The sequence below is a fragment of the Dendrobium catenatum genome, unplaced genomic scaffold (genome assembly GCF_001605985.2).
Source record: "Dendrobium catenatum unplaced genomic scaffold, ASM160598v2 original_scaffold_139477, whole genome shotgun sequence".
Lineage (NCBI taxonomy): Eukaryota > Viridiplantae > Streptophyta > Magnoliopsida > Asparagales > Orchidaceae > Dendrobium > Dendrobium catenatum.
Window position 1 is genome coordinate 1 of NW_021457910.1, and position 14,548 is coordinate 14,548.

The 14,548-nt window shown below is 34.1% G+C and overlaps 1 protein-coding gene across 1 annotated transcript; it reads left to right on the plus strand.

The window, feature by feature from the left end:
- The first annotated feature begins 8,209 nt into the window (after positions 1–8,209).
- Positions 8,210–11,763, plus strand: LOC110112775 (putative disease resistance protein RGA4). Its single transcript, XM_020845095.2, has one exon. It carries the CDS (start codon positions 8,347–8,349, stop codon positions 11,692–11,694), a length of 3,348 nt encoding a protein of 1,115 aa, XP_020700754.1. The 5' UTR covers positions 8,210–8,346; the 3' UTR covers positions 11,695–11,763.
- Positions 11,764–14,548: the final 2,785 nt, after the last annotated feature.

The window sequence follows — 14,548 nt, forward strand, 5'->3', positions numbered from 1 at the left end:
ATAATAGTTCAACATGCTGGCAAGGAGGTCAATGAGACAGCGATGCAAGGATATTCTGACATATATTATCTTCGAAACGACATCATGCAGAACCTATCTGTAAGCTACCACTTCAACACGCAAGAATCGGCGAGCGCTCAGCAGGATGGATGTTACAGACAGTTCAATATCAAGAAAATGAAATAAAGCAGATAAGTTAAGCCCGCGAACCCTAGCTCCAAGTGGAAGCTGATTTCCTCGTTTCTAATTATATTGAATCATTTAATAATACATATGCTCGAAATGCTATTAGGAAAACGAAAAATAACACTTGTGACAGGGAGTGCTGCATACATTTTTTCAATTCAATTCCAACAAACCAGTTTTTTCTTCCGAATGGAAGAAAAATTTGATGGATAATTACCAGAATCGCGAGGTGCAGACCAAGACGGCCCAGTTGTTGTTGTGCATGGTGGAGGAAAACGATGGTATCGCCGATGTCAACGAAGGCAACAGAGTGGAAGCCATGACCAGGTGGAAAATAAGTAAATGGCTGGATATTGGATGATTTCTCCAAGATGGCTTCAATCTCTGGGTCATCGAAGCCATTGAAAATAAGAAGGGGAAAGAAAATAATCCCTATAGTCAAAACTACACCAAAATAGCGCCAAAATTACACATGAAAACAAAAAAATGAGTAACAAAAATATTTTCTGAAGCACCCAAGGGCTCAGGAAAATAGATTGAAATCACCAAGAGGATCAACTCATCTCCCCCGGTTGCGGAATTTGCCATCATGATAGAATCAAGTTGCAAGAGGCCACCATCCAGGGGGATGGCGACAACAATCAGCACCATTGCCCACAAAACCAAAATCTAGCATATGCAATCAGTGAAACATAGACTACATAATTCCAAAAAAATCCAAAAACAGGCATCAGCAATCAGCAAATTAAAGCAAATCCAGCAGAGATAATCCATCTTTCCAGTGACTAACTTTAGAGAAAACAGCCATTTTAATCCTGAGACAAATAGTAGAGTGACTGGCAGCAGTGTGGGCAAAACGCCTCTCGTTACGTTCCTTCCACACAAAATAAACGGTGCAGCTAATTATATTAATAATGGCCTAGTGTCGCAACCCAACATGTTAAATCCAGAATCACTATAGAATAAGTATTGGAGCATCACAATAATAATTTTTTGTATCATTGTGCTATCAAAACTAGCCCCACAACACTCACAAGCATATCATCGAAGCACTCTGGTTCAATAGTCAGTTAGATTTAAAAGTTAAAATGAGATTGGTAAACCTAGTTAAACTATCCAAGACATACCAAGAAGGAGTAAATTGGTGTTTTAAATATATCTTTTTCAAAATTACTTTTTTTAAAAAATAACACTTAACATCTAATTCAAATGTACATTCAGAATCTAATGATATAAAAACTCAAATATTTTTTTTATTTCGTAGAAAACACAAATATAAAAAATTTTGAGATTATTTTCTTATATATATTTTTTTCATTTTTCTCACAAAAATCCAAAATAATCAAAATGCTCTCAATCCAGATTTGTATGAATATAATGTGTATGAAATTTAAAATGTGATAAATAAAATTCAAGAAGAAAAAGAAATGAGCGCACGATAAATTTTATAGTGGTTCGGCCAAAACTTGAATCTCTTTCACCTTCTCCTAGTGCGGCAAAGTACCGATGATATTTTGCTTTGAAAGCTTTCTTTAACAAAGCTTCCCTCAAAATCAACAAATACACCTCGAGGACCAAAGGTAGAAGTTTGCTTGGAGAAATTGTGCGAAATACCCTCACAATTAACTTCTCCCCTTTCTCTCCAAGATCTAAGTTCTCTCTCTTCCAGCTTTTTCAAGAAGCATGCCCCTCACAAAGAACTCTCTTCAAATTCTCCAAATAGTTAAAGACATTTACAAAGTCTAATAAGAAAGCTTAAATACAAGGCTTCTAAAAAAACCTAATTTTTTAAGTCAACCGACTCTGGTCGTACAATACATTTTAAGGATTATATAGTATGATTAGCTTAATACATCTTGTTAGTGTTGTATAATGAATAAGGGTATGTATGATTAGTTCAAAGACTTAAACTTATTATTCACTATGATATCACCGATTGTATAGTACGATTAGTTCAATTAATTAGGATTTTTATCTCATACGATCGTTGGCGATGAAATATCATTCTTGGAGCTAATCGAGTCATACTGTATGAAATGGACATCATACAATATGATCTTAAATCTCAATTAATTTATATTTGATTGTTTAATTATAGGATTAGATTAGGTAAGATTTAATTACATTATATAGTACGATTATATTCATACGATATAAATAACTCATTTTTCAAATTTCAAAATTATTGCCTAATATATGATTGACGGCAAGATTTCTTAATTACAACTGACTTCTTATATAATTTAAATTATACAGTATGATTAGTTTAAAATTAAAACTTCTAATTAAGTAGTTTAATTAATTTTTATTTTACCTAGATCATACGGTACAATTTAGATCATACAGTATAATTAGTTCAGAAAAACTAACATATTTCGTTTTACTCCCCCGTGTGTATGCCCAATTGCTAAGCTAAACATACACATTTTACAATTCATAGACTCATGAAAAATAAAATTACATACTCTTACAAATAACAGTCCTAGACTACCCAATCTTAAGTCTCCTTTGGCAGTGATTAATGTATATTATATCTCAAATTTTAGTACACACAAAAAATGATATATAATAACAAGTACGAAAAACTAAGTAAACTCCAATAATATTTATTTCATTAAATAGATGCTCGGGCTCCTAGATTGTAAAAATCTCTCCCTTTTCAATTAATGATGACAAATATTATTGGTTGAATTTCAATTTAATTTTATTTTTCACCTAAGGTCTCCCCCTAACTAGTGATACCTTTTTTTTAAGGAAGATATTAAAAAAAAACCTTTTTTTTTTAATTTAAATACTAAAAAAGAGCAGACAAATAACTAAAATAAGAAACACACTACATCAATAAGAACAAGCTAGAACAAACAACAATTTATTTACACCCCTTTTGACATCACTAAAAAGGATAACTAGAAACTATAACAAAGCAACAAAATAATATAATTACAAAAAGAGACAAACAAACTATAAAGAAAAATCACAACACATCATACACAACTAAAAGTAGGAAGGTCTTTGATCAGGTGGTGATGGTGGTGGCTAAAGGTATTAGTGAATGGTGGAATATTGGTTGTTGAACCACACATGATATGCCTCATGCTAATGCTGGAGCTCCTCGTACTGTTGTTGTAATTGCTCATATTGCTACCTGATCCATTCTCAATGTTGAGTAGACTCTTAGAAGTGTATACCCAATTAAAAATCCATGTGATGAAGTCTCTATATGATCAAGTAATAAGCCTGAGGCTGGTAGCCATGTGTTGCTACTGGTGCTTCCTCTGCTTCCTCTTGCTCAGGATATGGTATATAACGCCCATCGCGACATATGTTACTGTGAAGAACGTGAACATAATTGTTATAATAATATATTGGGAGGTGATCGAATGGAATAGGGTATTGTAGGCCGTATTTGGATTCCAAGATTTAAGTTATGAGGAGTCCTAGTGCTAGGTTCTACTTGCATTTAAACCTGGTATATCTAATACTTGTCAATTTTTTAATGTAGTGAATAGTCAAGTCTGATGCATAGAATTATGTCTTAAACATAATGAAATATGTAATGAGGGATAAAAGTGGTGTGATGTTGACCCAATCACCTACTTTAGGAATGATGAAGTTTCTAAGAATTTGTTGAATTATACATGCATCTTGAACGAGGGAGTAGACTAAAGGAACATGATTGTTTAGTGGAGTATCTCTAAGTGTGATGTAGGCTTCTGTCTAGTCATAGTCATGGATGAAGGTTATGGGGTGAGCTTTGAGGCTAGTAATAGAGAGAGGTAGGATTTGATCCAAATCTTAATAGGTTAATTTTACAGGCCCATAGACAAAAGAAAGAAGTTTTGTGCCCTCACTATTGATTCTTAAGATGGAAAAGAATTGTAAAAGTGATTTGGAATTGAAAGGGAATGCTAAGATCAAAAGAAATTATGGTGTTATAATAACAAAGATATTGAGTACTTGGAAGTTAAGAACTACATGATTTATGACTTTTAAAGGAGTAATCCCAGTAGCCTTGTATTTGTGGTAAGCTTCTTCATTTGCTACTTCTTGAAACTTGGAATTTATAGAATGTCAAAAGGAGCTACCTATAAGAGCTTGTTGATCACATTTTTGTATGAGGTTAACTAAACCAAATTCAAACTCAATCCAAACTGAAATCAAAATCAAATCCAATCCAAATTAAATTTAAATCCCCTTAATTGGTAGTCAATTATTGACTACCATTTGACCCCTCTTACTCTATCATTAACAATCATTTAAATGATTGTTAATGGTATGAGTACATGAAATTCAATCAACCAAAATCAAAATCAAAGTCAAATCCAAAATTTTAATAAAAAAGGCTGCTATGCCTATTGGTCAAAGCCACATCCAAGTATTCTTTAAATTTTATTTAATTTGAGCTCAATAAATCTCCAAAAATTATGTAATTTGAGTCAAAGAAATATCTCAAATTTTATTTTGTTTGAGCTTAAGAAATATCAAATTATTTTATTCAGGCTTTTGATTGTCAAAATTTTGGCAGTATCCCAGCGTCTCCCCTGTTTAGGGGGAACCACGGAAACTGGGTCATCCCACCACGCTACTTGAGCATGTATGGTAGGTGTCGGGGGACACCAGGCCGTACATCTTTCATCCCACCACTCTACACGAGCGTGTATGGGGCCTTCAAAAGTACCCGTAAAAGAACAGAAGTGGCTTTCCCCACCATGCTACAAGAGCGTGTATAGGACTTGCCCACCTCGCTGCATGCGACACACCAGGCTCCTTCCTACCATGCTATGAGAGCGTGTAGGGAGGTCCGTCGGCTCGCCGCAAGCGTCGAGAGCAAGATTTGAGATTTTAGAGTTTGGTGAACGATATACCTTGACGAGCGAGTGAGGCGACGATAACAGAGATTTGCGGCGAGGCTGAAGAAGATATTTTTTTGTTATATTTATTTTCTGATTTTTTTATATATTTATTTTTTATAATCATATAGAGAAAGGTTAAGATTAAGAGAGTTTGATGTATGGTGCAATAATGATTTGGAGTTGGGATTGGTAAGTAATAAGATGTGCTTTGTATAAACAGATAAGTCGTGAGGTTGATTTTGAATGTAGAAGATGGAAAGGCAAGTGCTGTAGGAGGTTTTTGGACATGTGCGAGAGCAGTTTGGTTACAAGAAGACACGTAGATGTTAGCCATCATTTTTCTTGCATGGAAGACAGGTAGAAGGAATAATTTGGCAAAGCAAATTAATAGGAAGGCACGTGTATGTACAGATAAGTTAATAGATATTTATATCTATGCCTATGAAAGTAATGATGATTTACTGAAATAAGTGGAAATGTGTACATGTTAGAGAATTAAATCATATATACTTCATTGAATGTTATATGTAAAATAAAAGAGGCTTCGTTTGGGACGGTTTTTTTACTGCTTTTTAAAACGGAGTTTTAGTACAAATTTTTTTTATTTTTGTACTAAAACTCCGTTTTAGAAAGCAATAAAAAAGCCGTCCCAAACGAAGCCTAAGTCTTTTTGCAAACGGGCGACATTCGGTCAATGCCAGAGCAACCATAATTCTTCGATATCAATAGCCTTCACTCAATTCGATTATGAGGTGTCCATTCCTGATTAACTTTAATATTCTGAACACATTAATGAAACCCATTTAATAATCAGAGATTATTTTGGGTAATTTTTGCTAGAGTCATGCTTATTAACAAAGTGTTGCTTGATTGAGTCGCATACGAATAATTTCTATTTGAAATATTTATTGTCCTGAATGCATCGATGTGAACCATTTTGTAATCGAACAAAACTTTAATCATTTCACTATGATCGAGGCACTCCAATCTTCGTTCTAAATGATGTCTTATTTACCAACAATAATCGATCATCATCTCCTTTACTTGTATTGACTATGGCATATATATGGTGGTCAACATCATCATGTATGAATAAGAGAAAAAAGCTAACATATCATATTGGACAATCTTTAGATCATATTGTATGGTGTGTTTGAAACGTTAAACAATTTGTCTGAACAATTATTTACATCATACTGGACGGGTCTAGTTTCTTAACTAATCATACTCTACGAACTCAAATCGTATTGTACGAATAGTGAGAGCAAACTTAATTTTTTTTGTTTCTTGAAGCTCAATACTTAAACAAAGCTTTGTGACTTTCTTTGTAATGGTGAGAGGATTTTGTGACTTCTGAATGAACTCTAAGAGAAAAGCTTCTGAGAACTCTAGGGTTTTAAAGGAAGGAGAAGGTAAGGTTGAGCGTGTAGGAGGAATGTGAGGGAATCACACGGCTGCTCCGTGCTAGCTATACCCTGGCTCATCTAGTGGCCTTGGTGAGTCTTTGGAAGCTTTCTTAGGAGAGAGGCTTCTAAGTCAAGTCCTTGAGGTACTCTGCTATCTCCTGGAGGGACAAAAAGGAGCTGAGGTTCTTTATCTTCTCTAAGAGGGAGAAAAACTAGTCAATGTTCACTGCTGTCACTGGGAGGGTGACATAATATCTAGCACTACACCGCATCAAGTTTGGTGAAAGTGAGTTTGTAAGGGCTTCTCAGCCTTGATGTGGGAGCAAAAAGAGGGTCACTTAATATTAGTGCAATACTCTGAGCGAAAAACTCTGGGGAGTGGATGTAGGTCAAAGTTGGTCGAACCACTATAAAAATATCTGGTGTGTTTTTTTCCTTTTCACTCTTTTTTATCTGCATTTTATTTTTGTTATAATTGCTTTAAAAATTAGTGATTATCGCTTTGTTTCGTAAATCAAAACATCATCATGGTTCAATAAAGATTTTTTATAAACTCATTAGGTGCAGTTCGAGCTCACAAGTTTATATTTTTCATGATAATAAACATTGTGGCTCACATCCTTATGTCTACTTCTATTTATAATGTATTTTTATTTGTATGTGTATTAACATTTAGGGAACATCATGCACCATCCTACAAAGATTTAAGGCTCAAGATTGGATAGAATATATTATACTGTAAAGAATTTTGTAATATTTACTTATGTATTTTTTATTTCTTAAGTTAAGTCCAATAAAGGCGTAAACTAGCTTAGTGACCTCACACACACACTTAGGAGTGAGATTGAGTCAAAACCAGATGTTTAAATTTTGAACTAATTATATTACACAATTTATATCATACTATACGATCAGCTCATCTAGCTAATCGTACTAGATGATTTAGAACTTCTAGGACAATTAGTTATGATCATGAAAAAGGCTGCCAATCATAATTTAGGAAATATTTTGAATTTCATATTTTGTTCTAATTATCCAGGATGATATACATCATACTGAACGATCTATAACAATCATGTTTAAATTGATTCAATGATTAGGGGACTAATTATGGTTAATCTTTATGATTTATGTGGAGTTTTTGCTACTTCTCTTGTTTATGTTGGGTTTTTTGTTTCATAACAAATAAAGTGAATTGGAACGTGATATTCACAAACAATATAATTTTGAACATGAGCTCAAATCTAATGAACAAAATTTCGAAGGAGCCAAACACAAATAACCAATGGGTGTTTGCTCAAGTTAGAAGAATCATTTACAACCCTAATGCCCATTTAATTCATTTTATTATTGATTAATGCTTAGGGCTATAAATGAATTAAATCAAGATAATAACTACAATATTTAAATTAATTCATTTATTTTTATAGCAAATTACTTGAGTTTAAAATCATAATAAAATTTATTTACAGGTTTTCTTCCTGAGTTCAAGAAAAAACTTAATTAATTATATATTTTATAATAATAATTTAAAAATATTAAAAAAAGTTTAGATCTGTCCATTTAACTCATTTTAAAAAGTTCAAAATTTTATTCAATTTTATTAAATAAAAATATAAATTAGTTTCAAATTATTCATCATAAGCAGATAAAAAATATAATAATAAATAAAATGATATTCCCATCAAAATTAAACCTTTTATTTCTTATTTCACCTGACTTTCTATTCACATCTATTCGAAGCCGTCGGATTTCAAAGGAACGGTCGAATTGAAGGCTTCCCCTTAACAAGGGCATCCTAGGCCCTGCTTGGAGACTATCTTATCTTCATCTCTTCCAATCAATCTCTGTTTCTCCTACTGTTCAGTTGTTCTGCTCTCTCTACCTCGATCATCGGTGCCATGGCGGCGGAATGGTTTGTTGGTCCAATCTTGGAAAAGATCATCAACGCTTGCTCTGATTACCTGCGAGAACAAGTCGGATGGCAGACGGGCATGAAGAAGGAGCTGGAAAGCCTGCGAGAAAACCACCCCAAGATCCAAGCTGTCGTCTTTGCCGCTAACCAAGAACAAATTAGCGATCAGAACCCAGCTCTCAACAAATGGATATGGCAGCTGCGAGATGCTGTTGATGAGGCAGATGATGTGCTCGATGAGTTTGAGTACATGAAGCTTGAAAAAAAGCTGACCAAAAACAAGAAGCTGAGAAAGGTGCGTTCCATCATGAAATCCGTAAGTAAAAGACTTGTCAAAATTGGCAAACGTGCTCTCAAAATTGATCCCAAATTGAAGAGGCTGGAGGAGGTTGTGCAGAAACTAGATAAAGTTTCAGCTGGGGTTAGTACTTTTCTTCATCTTCTAGATAGCGCAAAGCAGGAGCAGCGGGAGCAGCAGCGTGTGTTGTCCGAAGCACGTGAAACAGGATCCTTGGCTACAAATGATCTCATCGGGAGAGGCGAGGCTAAGGATTTTGTTCTGCAATGGTTGAGGAAGCCATCAAATGAGCCTCGGACAACTAGGTACGGAAACATTTCTCTTCTATCTATAGTTGGCCATGGTGGTATGGGAAAAACAACTCTCTTGCAGCACGTCTATGAAGATGAAATGACGAAGGAATTTGATCTTAAAATGTGGGTTTGTATTTCCAACAACTTTGATGTGAAAAAAGTCATTGCAGATATGTTGGAATCTCTTAAGAAGGAGAGGCCTCGTTTGGAGACACTTAAAGCACTTCAAGATTGTCTTCAGACTGAGATGATGTCCAAAAAGTTCCTACTTGTGCTGGATGACATTTGGGAGAGTGATGAGGAGCTGGATAAACAAAAATGGGAGAAGTTGCTTGCCCCTCTGGCTTATGGGAATATTGGTAGTAGAATTTTGGTAACAACTCGAATGGACTCGGTTGCAATGATGATTGCAACGGTCATTAAAAAGAAGACGGAAATATTTAGATTAGAGGGCTTGGAGGAAGATCAGTGTTTGCAGCTCCTCAACTCTCATGCATTTGCTGATGTAGAGAATCCTAATGATTATAAAAGATTAAGATCCATTGCTGGTGAGATAGTTAAAAAGCTTTTAGGATCTCCATTGGCAACAAAGGTCATCGGTGGTGTTTTGAATTCTAGCTTGGATGAAAGACATTGGACAAAAGTTTTAAATAGTGATTTTGTAAGTCCAAAATTGGGTCAGGATGACATCTTTCTCACTTTAAGATTGAGCTATATGTTCCTCCCAAAACATCTACAAAATTGCTTCGCATTTTGTTCTATATTTCGTCAAGATTATCGGTTTGATAAAGATGATTTAGTCAAAATGTGGATTGCATTGGGTTTCATTCAGCAACCTCATAATCAAGAATGGACTATGGAGGATATTGGAGGAAGGTATTTTGATGATTTGGTTAAAAAGTCATTCTTTGATAAGTTTGGACCATATTACAAGATGCATGATTTAATACATGAATTAGCACAATTAGTTTCCATACATGAATGTTTAAGAGTTGAGGATAGTACAAAGTTGCATTCTATAATTCCTGAGACTCTTCGACACTTGTCAGTTCAAACTACAAATGCAGACATCATAAAAAAGATTGAGAAGTTTAAATATTTGCATTCTCTTTTCTTGTTTGATAGAACTTTTAATCAGGATCTTTGCAATGCACTTACTGAAATATTCAAAGCATCGAGAAACTTACGCTTATTATACATATCTTCTATACCCTTGAAAACGATACCTGAGGGAATTGAAAATTTGATACATCTTCGATACTTAAAGATTGATGGTTCTTTTTTTACAATGCTGCCAAGATCTCTAAGTAATCTCTATCACTTGCAATATATAATCTATGATAGCAAAAGGGCAAGCCAACAAGATTTTTTACCAAGGGACATTAATAACCTTTCTAACTTGCGTAACGTGAAATTGCCTGGGAATTATATTTCACCGATATGTGGGATTGGGAAGCTAAAGTCTCTTCAAGAACTGAATATGTTTTCTCCTAGAGATGAGAGCGGTTATAGAATTGCGGAGTTGGAGAATATGAATGATCTTTGCAAATTAGGAATCAATTGCCTTGAAAGTGTTAAGGATGCCGAGGAGGCTTGTAGTGCCAAATTATATGCCAAGAGGAGGCTCACATATTTAACTTTATGTTGGAGTACCACTGATTCGAGGAACATCGGTTTAGATGAGAACGTGCTTGACAACCTTCAACCACAAAAATGTCTAAGGAATTTGAGCATAAAGAGATACATGGGTGCAAGGTCTGCAGTATGGATGAACAATGTCAATCCGATCTTCAATCTAGAGAAAATCTTATTGACAGAATGCTTGGAGTGGGAAACTCTTCCTCCTTTCGGGCAACTTCCCTTCCTCAAGTCTCTAAAACTTGAGGAGATGCCGAAAGTAAAATATCTCCAAAGTAAATTTAATAGGAATGATAAATACCATGCCTTTCCATCGCTACAAGTGTTACATATTAGCTACTTAGAAGCATTAGAGGATTGGTTTGAGGCAGGAGTAGCTGCTGAAGATGCATGTTTGTTTCCTTGCTTAATTGAACTGAAGCTATTTGTCTGCCCGAAGTTGAAAGAGTTGCCCTCTTTGCCTCCTAAGCTCAAGAGCTTGAAGATACATTTTACAGGGTGGAAGACTTTGAATTGTTGCAGCATTTCAAATTCTCTTCCCCTTGAAACATTAGAGGTCTCTGGCTGTCCAAACATGACATCTCTTCATCTGGCTGATGAAATAGCAAGACTTGCAGCACTAAGATCCTTGACAATTACAAAGTGCCCCAATCTGATCTCTCTCGGTGAAATGCAAACCGCTAATAATTGCCATCTCATGCTCAGCCAACTTAGCATAAGTGATCCATCGGTGTTGCTAATGGAGCCATTGAGAAGTATCGCCGCCTTGAAAAATCTGAGAATCGGGGATAATGATGTGCTGGTTTCATTTCCAAATGAGGCGGACCAGTGGTTTCTGAAAGTTAGATCTTCTCTTTCTGAGCTGGTATTTTCATATCTGAAATCCTTACAGTCTCTGCCTTCCTCCTTGGAAAGCTTATCTTCACTTCAGAAACTGCATATTTATGATGCTCCTATGCTTCGGGAATTACCGAACCTTCCTCACAACTTAAATCTTCTATCCATTTCGAGATATCATCCAGAGTTGAAGGAGCGCTATGGAGAGGATGGAGGCTCCGATCGGCACAAGATTGCTCACATTCCTCATATCCTTATTGATACATGAGCAAACTTCTTTCTTCTTTTCTTATTTGTTTGTATAATTTGATGTAATCAATTATATTTATTTATGTATCACTTGGTGGTCCCTTTATATATAAATATTTTTTTTTTCTTTTTAATTTTTTATTGATTTCTCGAAATGAAATGATTATTGAATTATTATTTAATTTTGGTTTTATGTTTTTGAGTTTGTAAAAATAAAATAAAATTTACATTATCAGTCATATTAGCTGCACAAGCTAATCAACTAATTTTTGAATTTATTGTCTTAGATAAAAATTAGAATTATTAACTTGGTTTTTGATAGTACGTACAACATGGAGAAGAAGATATATCGAAGATTATTGATTAAATATTAATATAAAAAGTTAAAATCTATCTATCAAACTATTTATTTGATATTTTCCATTTCACTTCATATAAAAATATAGATAATTTAAACTATAAAAAAATTAATACAACAACAACAACAACATCAAGCCTTTATCCCACTACGTGGGGTCGGCTACATGAATCCTTTATGAATATAAATAAACAACCTTTAAACTCTTTATTATATGACAAATTTTAAAATTTTATTCAATTTTATTTAATTTTATAAATAAAAAATATATTCTAGGAACAAATATCAAATTATTCATTAAATACATATTTGCACAACCCTGTAAAAACTAGACAATTTAATCATTCAGAGATTAAAATGCCAAATTACACGCTTGGAAGATTTTAATATTTTGCATTACCACAAAATTTCCATTATTTAAACAACTTCACCATATATACAAAAGCCTAATTTTGACAAAGATTACAACTAAGTTGTTAGTAAGAAAATCAAAATACAATTCAATTAATCATGCTACATTTGATTCAATAGTAACTTAATTATAATATAATTTTATCTATAATTAACCATTATGTCAAATCTAACCAACATCTAGACATCATCCGCTTATAATACAATATCATAATAGATATCATAGGAACTACAATTAACTAATTATAAGATTCATTAAAAACAACCCACGGGAAATGCACATAAAAAAAATAAGATCTAATACTAACATTTCTCTTACAACTCCGAAATATTTTATCACAAATTAAACATCACATATAGTCCATATTAGGGATGTCAATTTTTGACACGACCCGAAACACGACCCGAACCCGACTCGGAAAAATCCGGGTACGGGTCAACCCGAACCCGAAACGGGTCGGGTTCGGGTTGAACAAATCAACCCGTTTTAAAAATTGGGTCGGGTTTGGGTTGACCCAGCAACCCGAAAGTGACCCGAAAGTGACACAAAAACTCATATTTGACCCAAAAACCCGAGATTGACCCGTTTTTTACCCGAAAATCGAATATTGACCCAATTTTAACCCGAAAATTAGAAATTTTAGGTCAACTTCGGGTCATTCGTGTCGGGTCGGGTTCGGGTCCATAAACCTAACCCGTTTTTTAAAAAGGGTCGGGTTCGGGTTGACCCGAACAGTGCCGGGTTCGACCCGAACCCGACCCGAATTGACACCCCTAGTCCATATGCAGTGTTTATTTAAAGAATTTAAAAGCTAATACAAGCAATAAATAATTTCAATTTATAGACAGGCTTATAAAGATCACTAGTAAAAAAAAATACCTTTTGTAGCACTTAAAATACCTTCTCCCATGGGTTAAAACCGCCACAATAATGTTTGTGATGGTTTCAAAACCGCTATATGTCTGCCGCATTTGCTTTCTGCTGCAAAGCCATTTCGCTGTTATTTTGCAACCGACAAGGAAATGGTATTTGTGGATGTTATAACCACTACTATTGTCCAGATTTGAGGAGGTTATAACCACTACTATTGTCCAGATTTGAGGCGGTTAAAACCGCCACAAAAGGTACATTTTTTTTAATTGTCCATATCAATGACATTACTTGATATTATTTAAACAAACAAATAATCATAGTAGAAAATAAATTTAATGTTAATTTTTCTTAGTAAATTGATTTTTATCGAAATTTAATCAGAATATCCTCACCAAAAATATCCTCTTTGTTAACTTAAAATCTCTTGTGCTAATCAAAATTAATAACTAGTCATACTAAAACAAGTTTTGGATTTAACAAACAAAAAAAATATTATTTTTTTCCGAAAATCCTAAGAATCATTTCAACTTCTAACATAAAACACCTAAAAAATAGTCATCACAAAAATCTTGTAATTATGCACTTCATATGGTTGTTGGCTCATAAGCATACCCTCATTTTGATCAGATAATCAAAAACTAAATAATTGAGTGTATCATTTTTTATTTTACTAGTATTGTTGTTAGCTTAAAGATGCAATAGCGCATGCTTTGTCAGGAACATAGAAGACATTGTTTGGAAAAATATTTGTTGCAAAGTATCAAAAAAATGTGCTTAGTACCAAATGAGCAGCTCCATAAAGCAAGGATTCAAGATATGAGATTTAACAAATCATGAATCTACATTCAATGATACAAAAGTACATACAATTCATAAACTACATTGTTGTTATTCATAAACTAAATTTCTACTTCTAACTTTACAACTATGCTTTATGTTCGTAAACAGCTTTTTATTTGGCTAGATAAGTTAAAGATCTAAACACAAACTCTACGAATGAAGACTTCATTGGGACAACTCTGAGGGAAGTGAAATAGTAATTTACACAACCATGGCTCATGAAACCTTCATCATCACAATCAGCATCAACATAAACATCACTAACTTTCTAAATGAGGTTTTGTTGGGACAACTCCAGAGAGACAAGTCAAATAGTTCCACACTACAAGTCAAAACATTTTTGATGCCTCACCAATAATACATAGGACGTGAAACTGACATACATAGAGA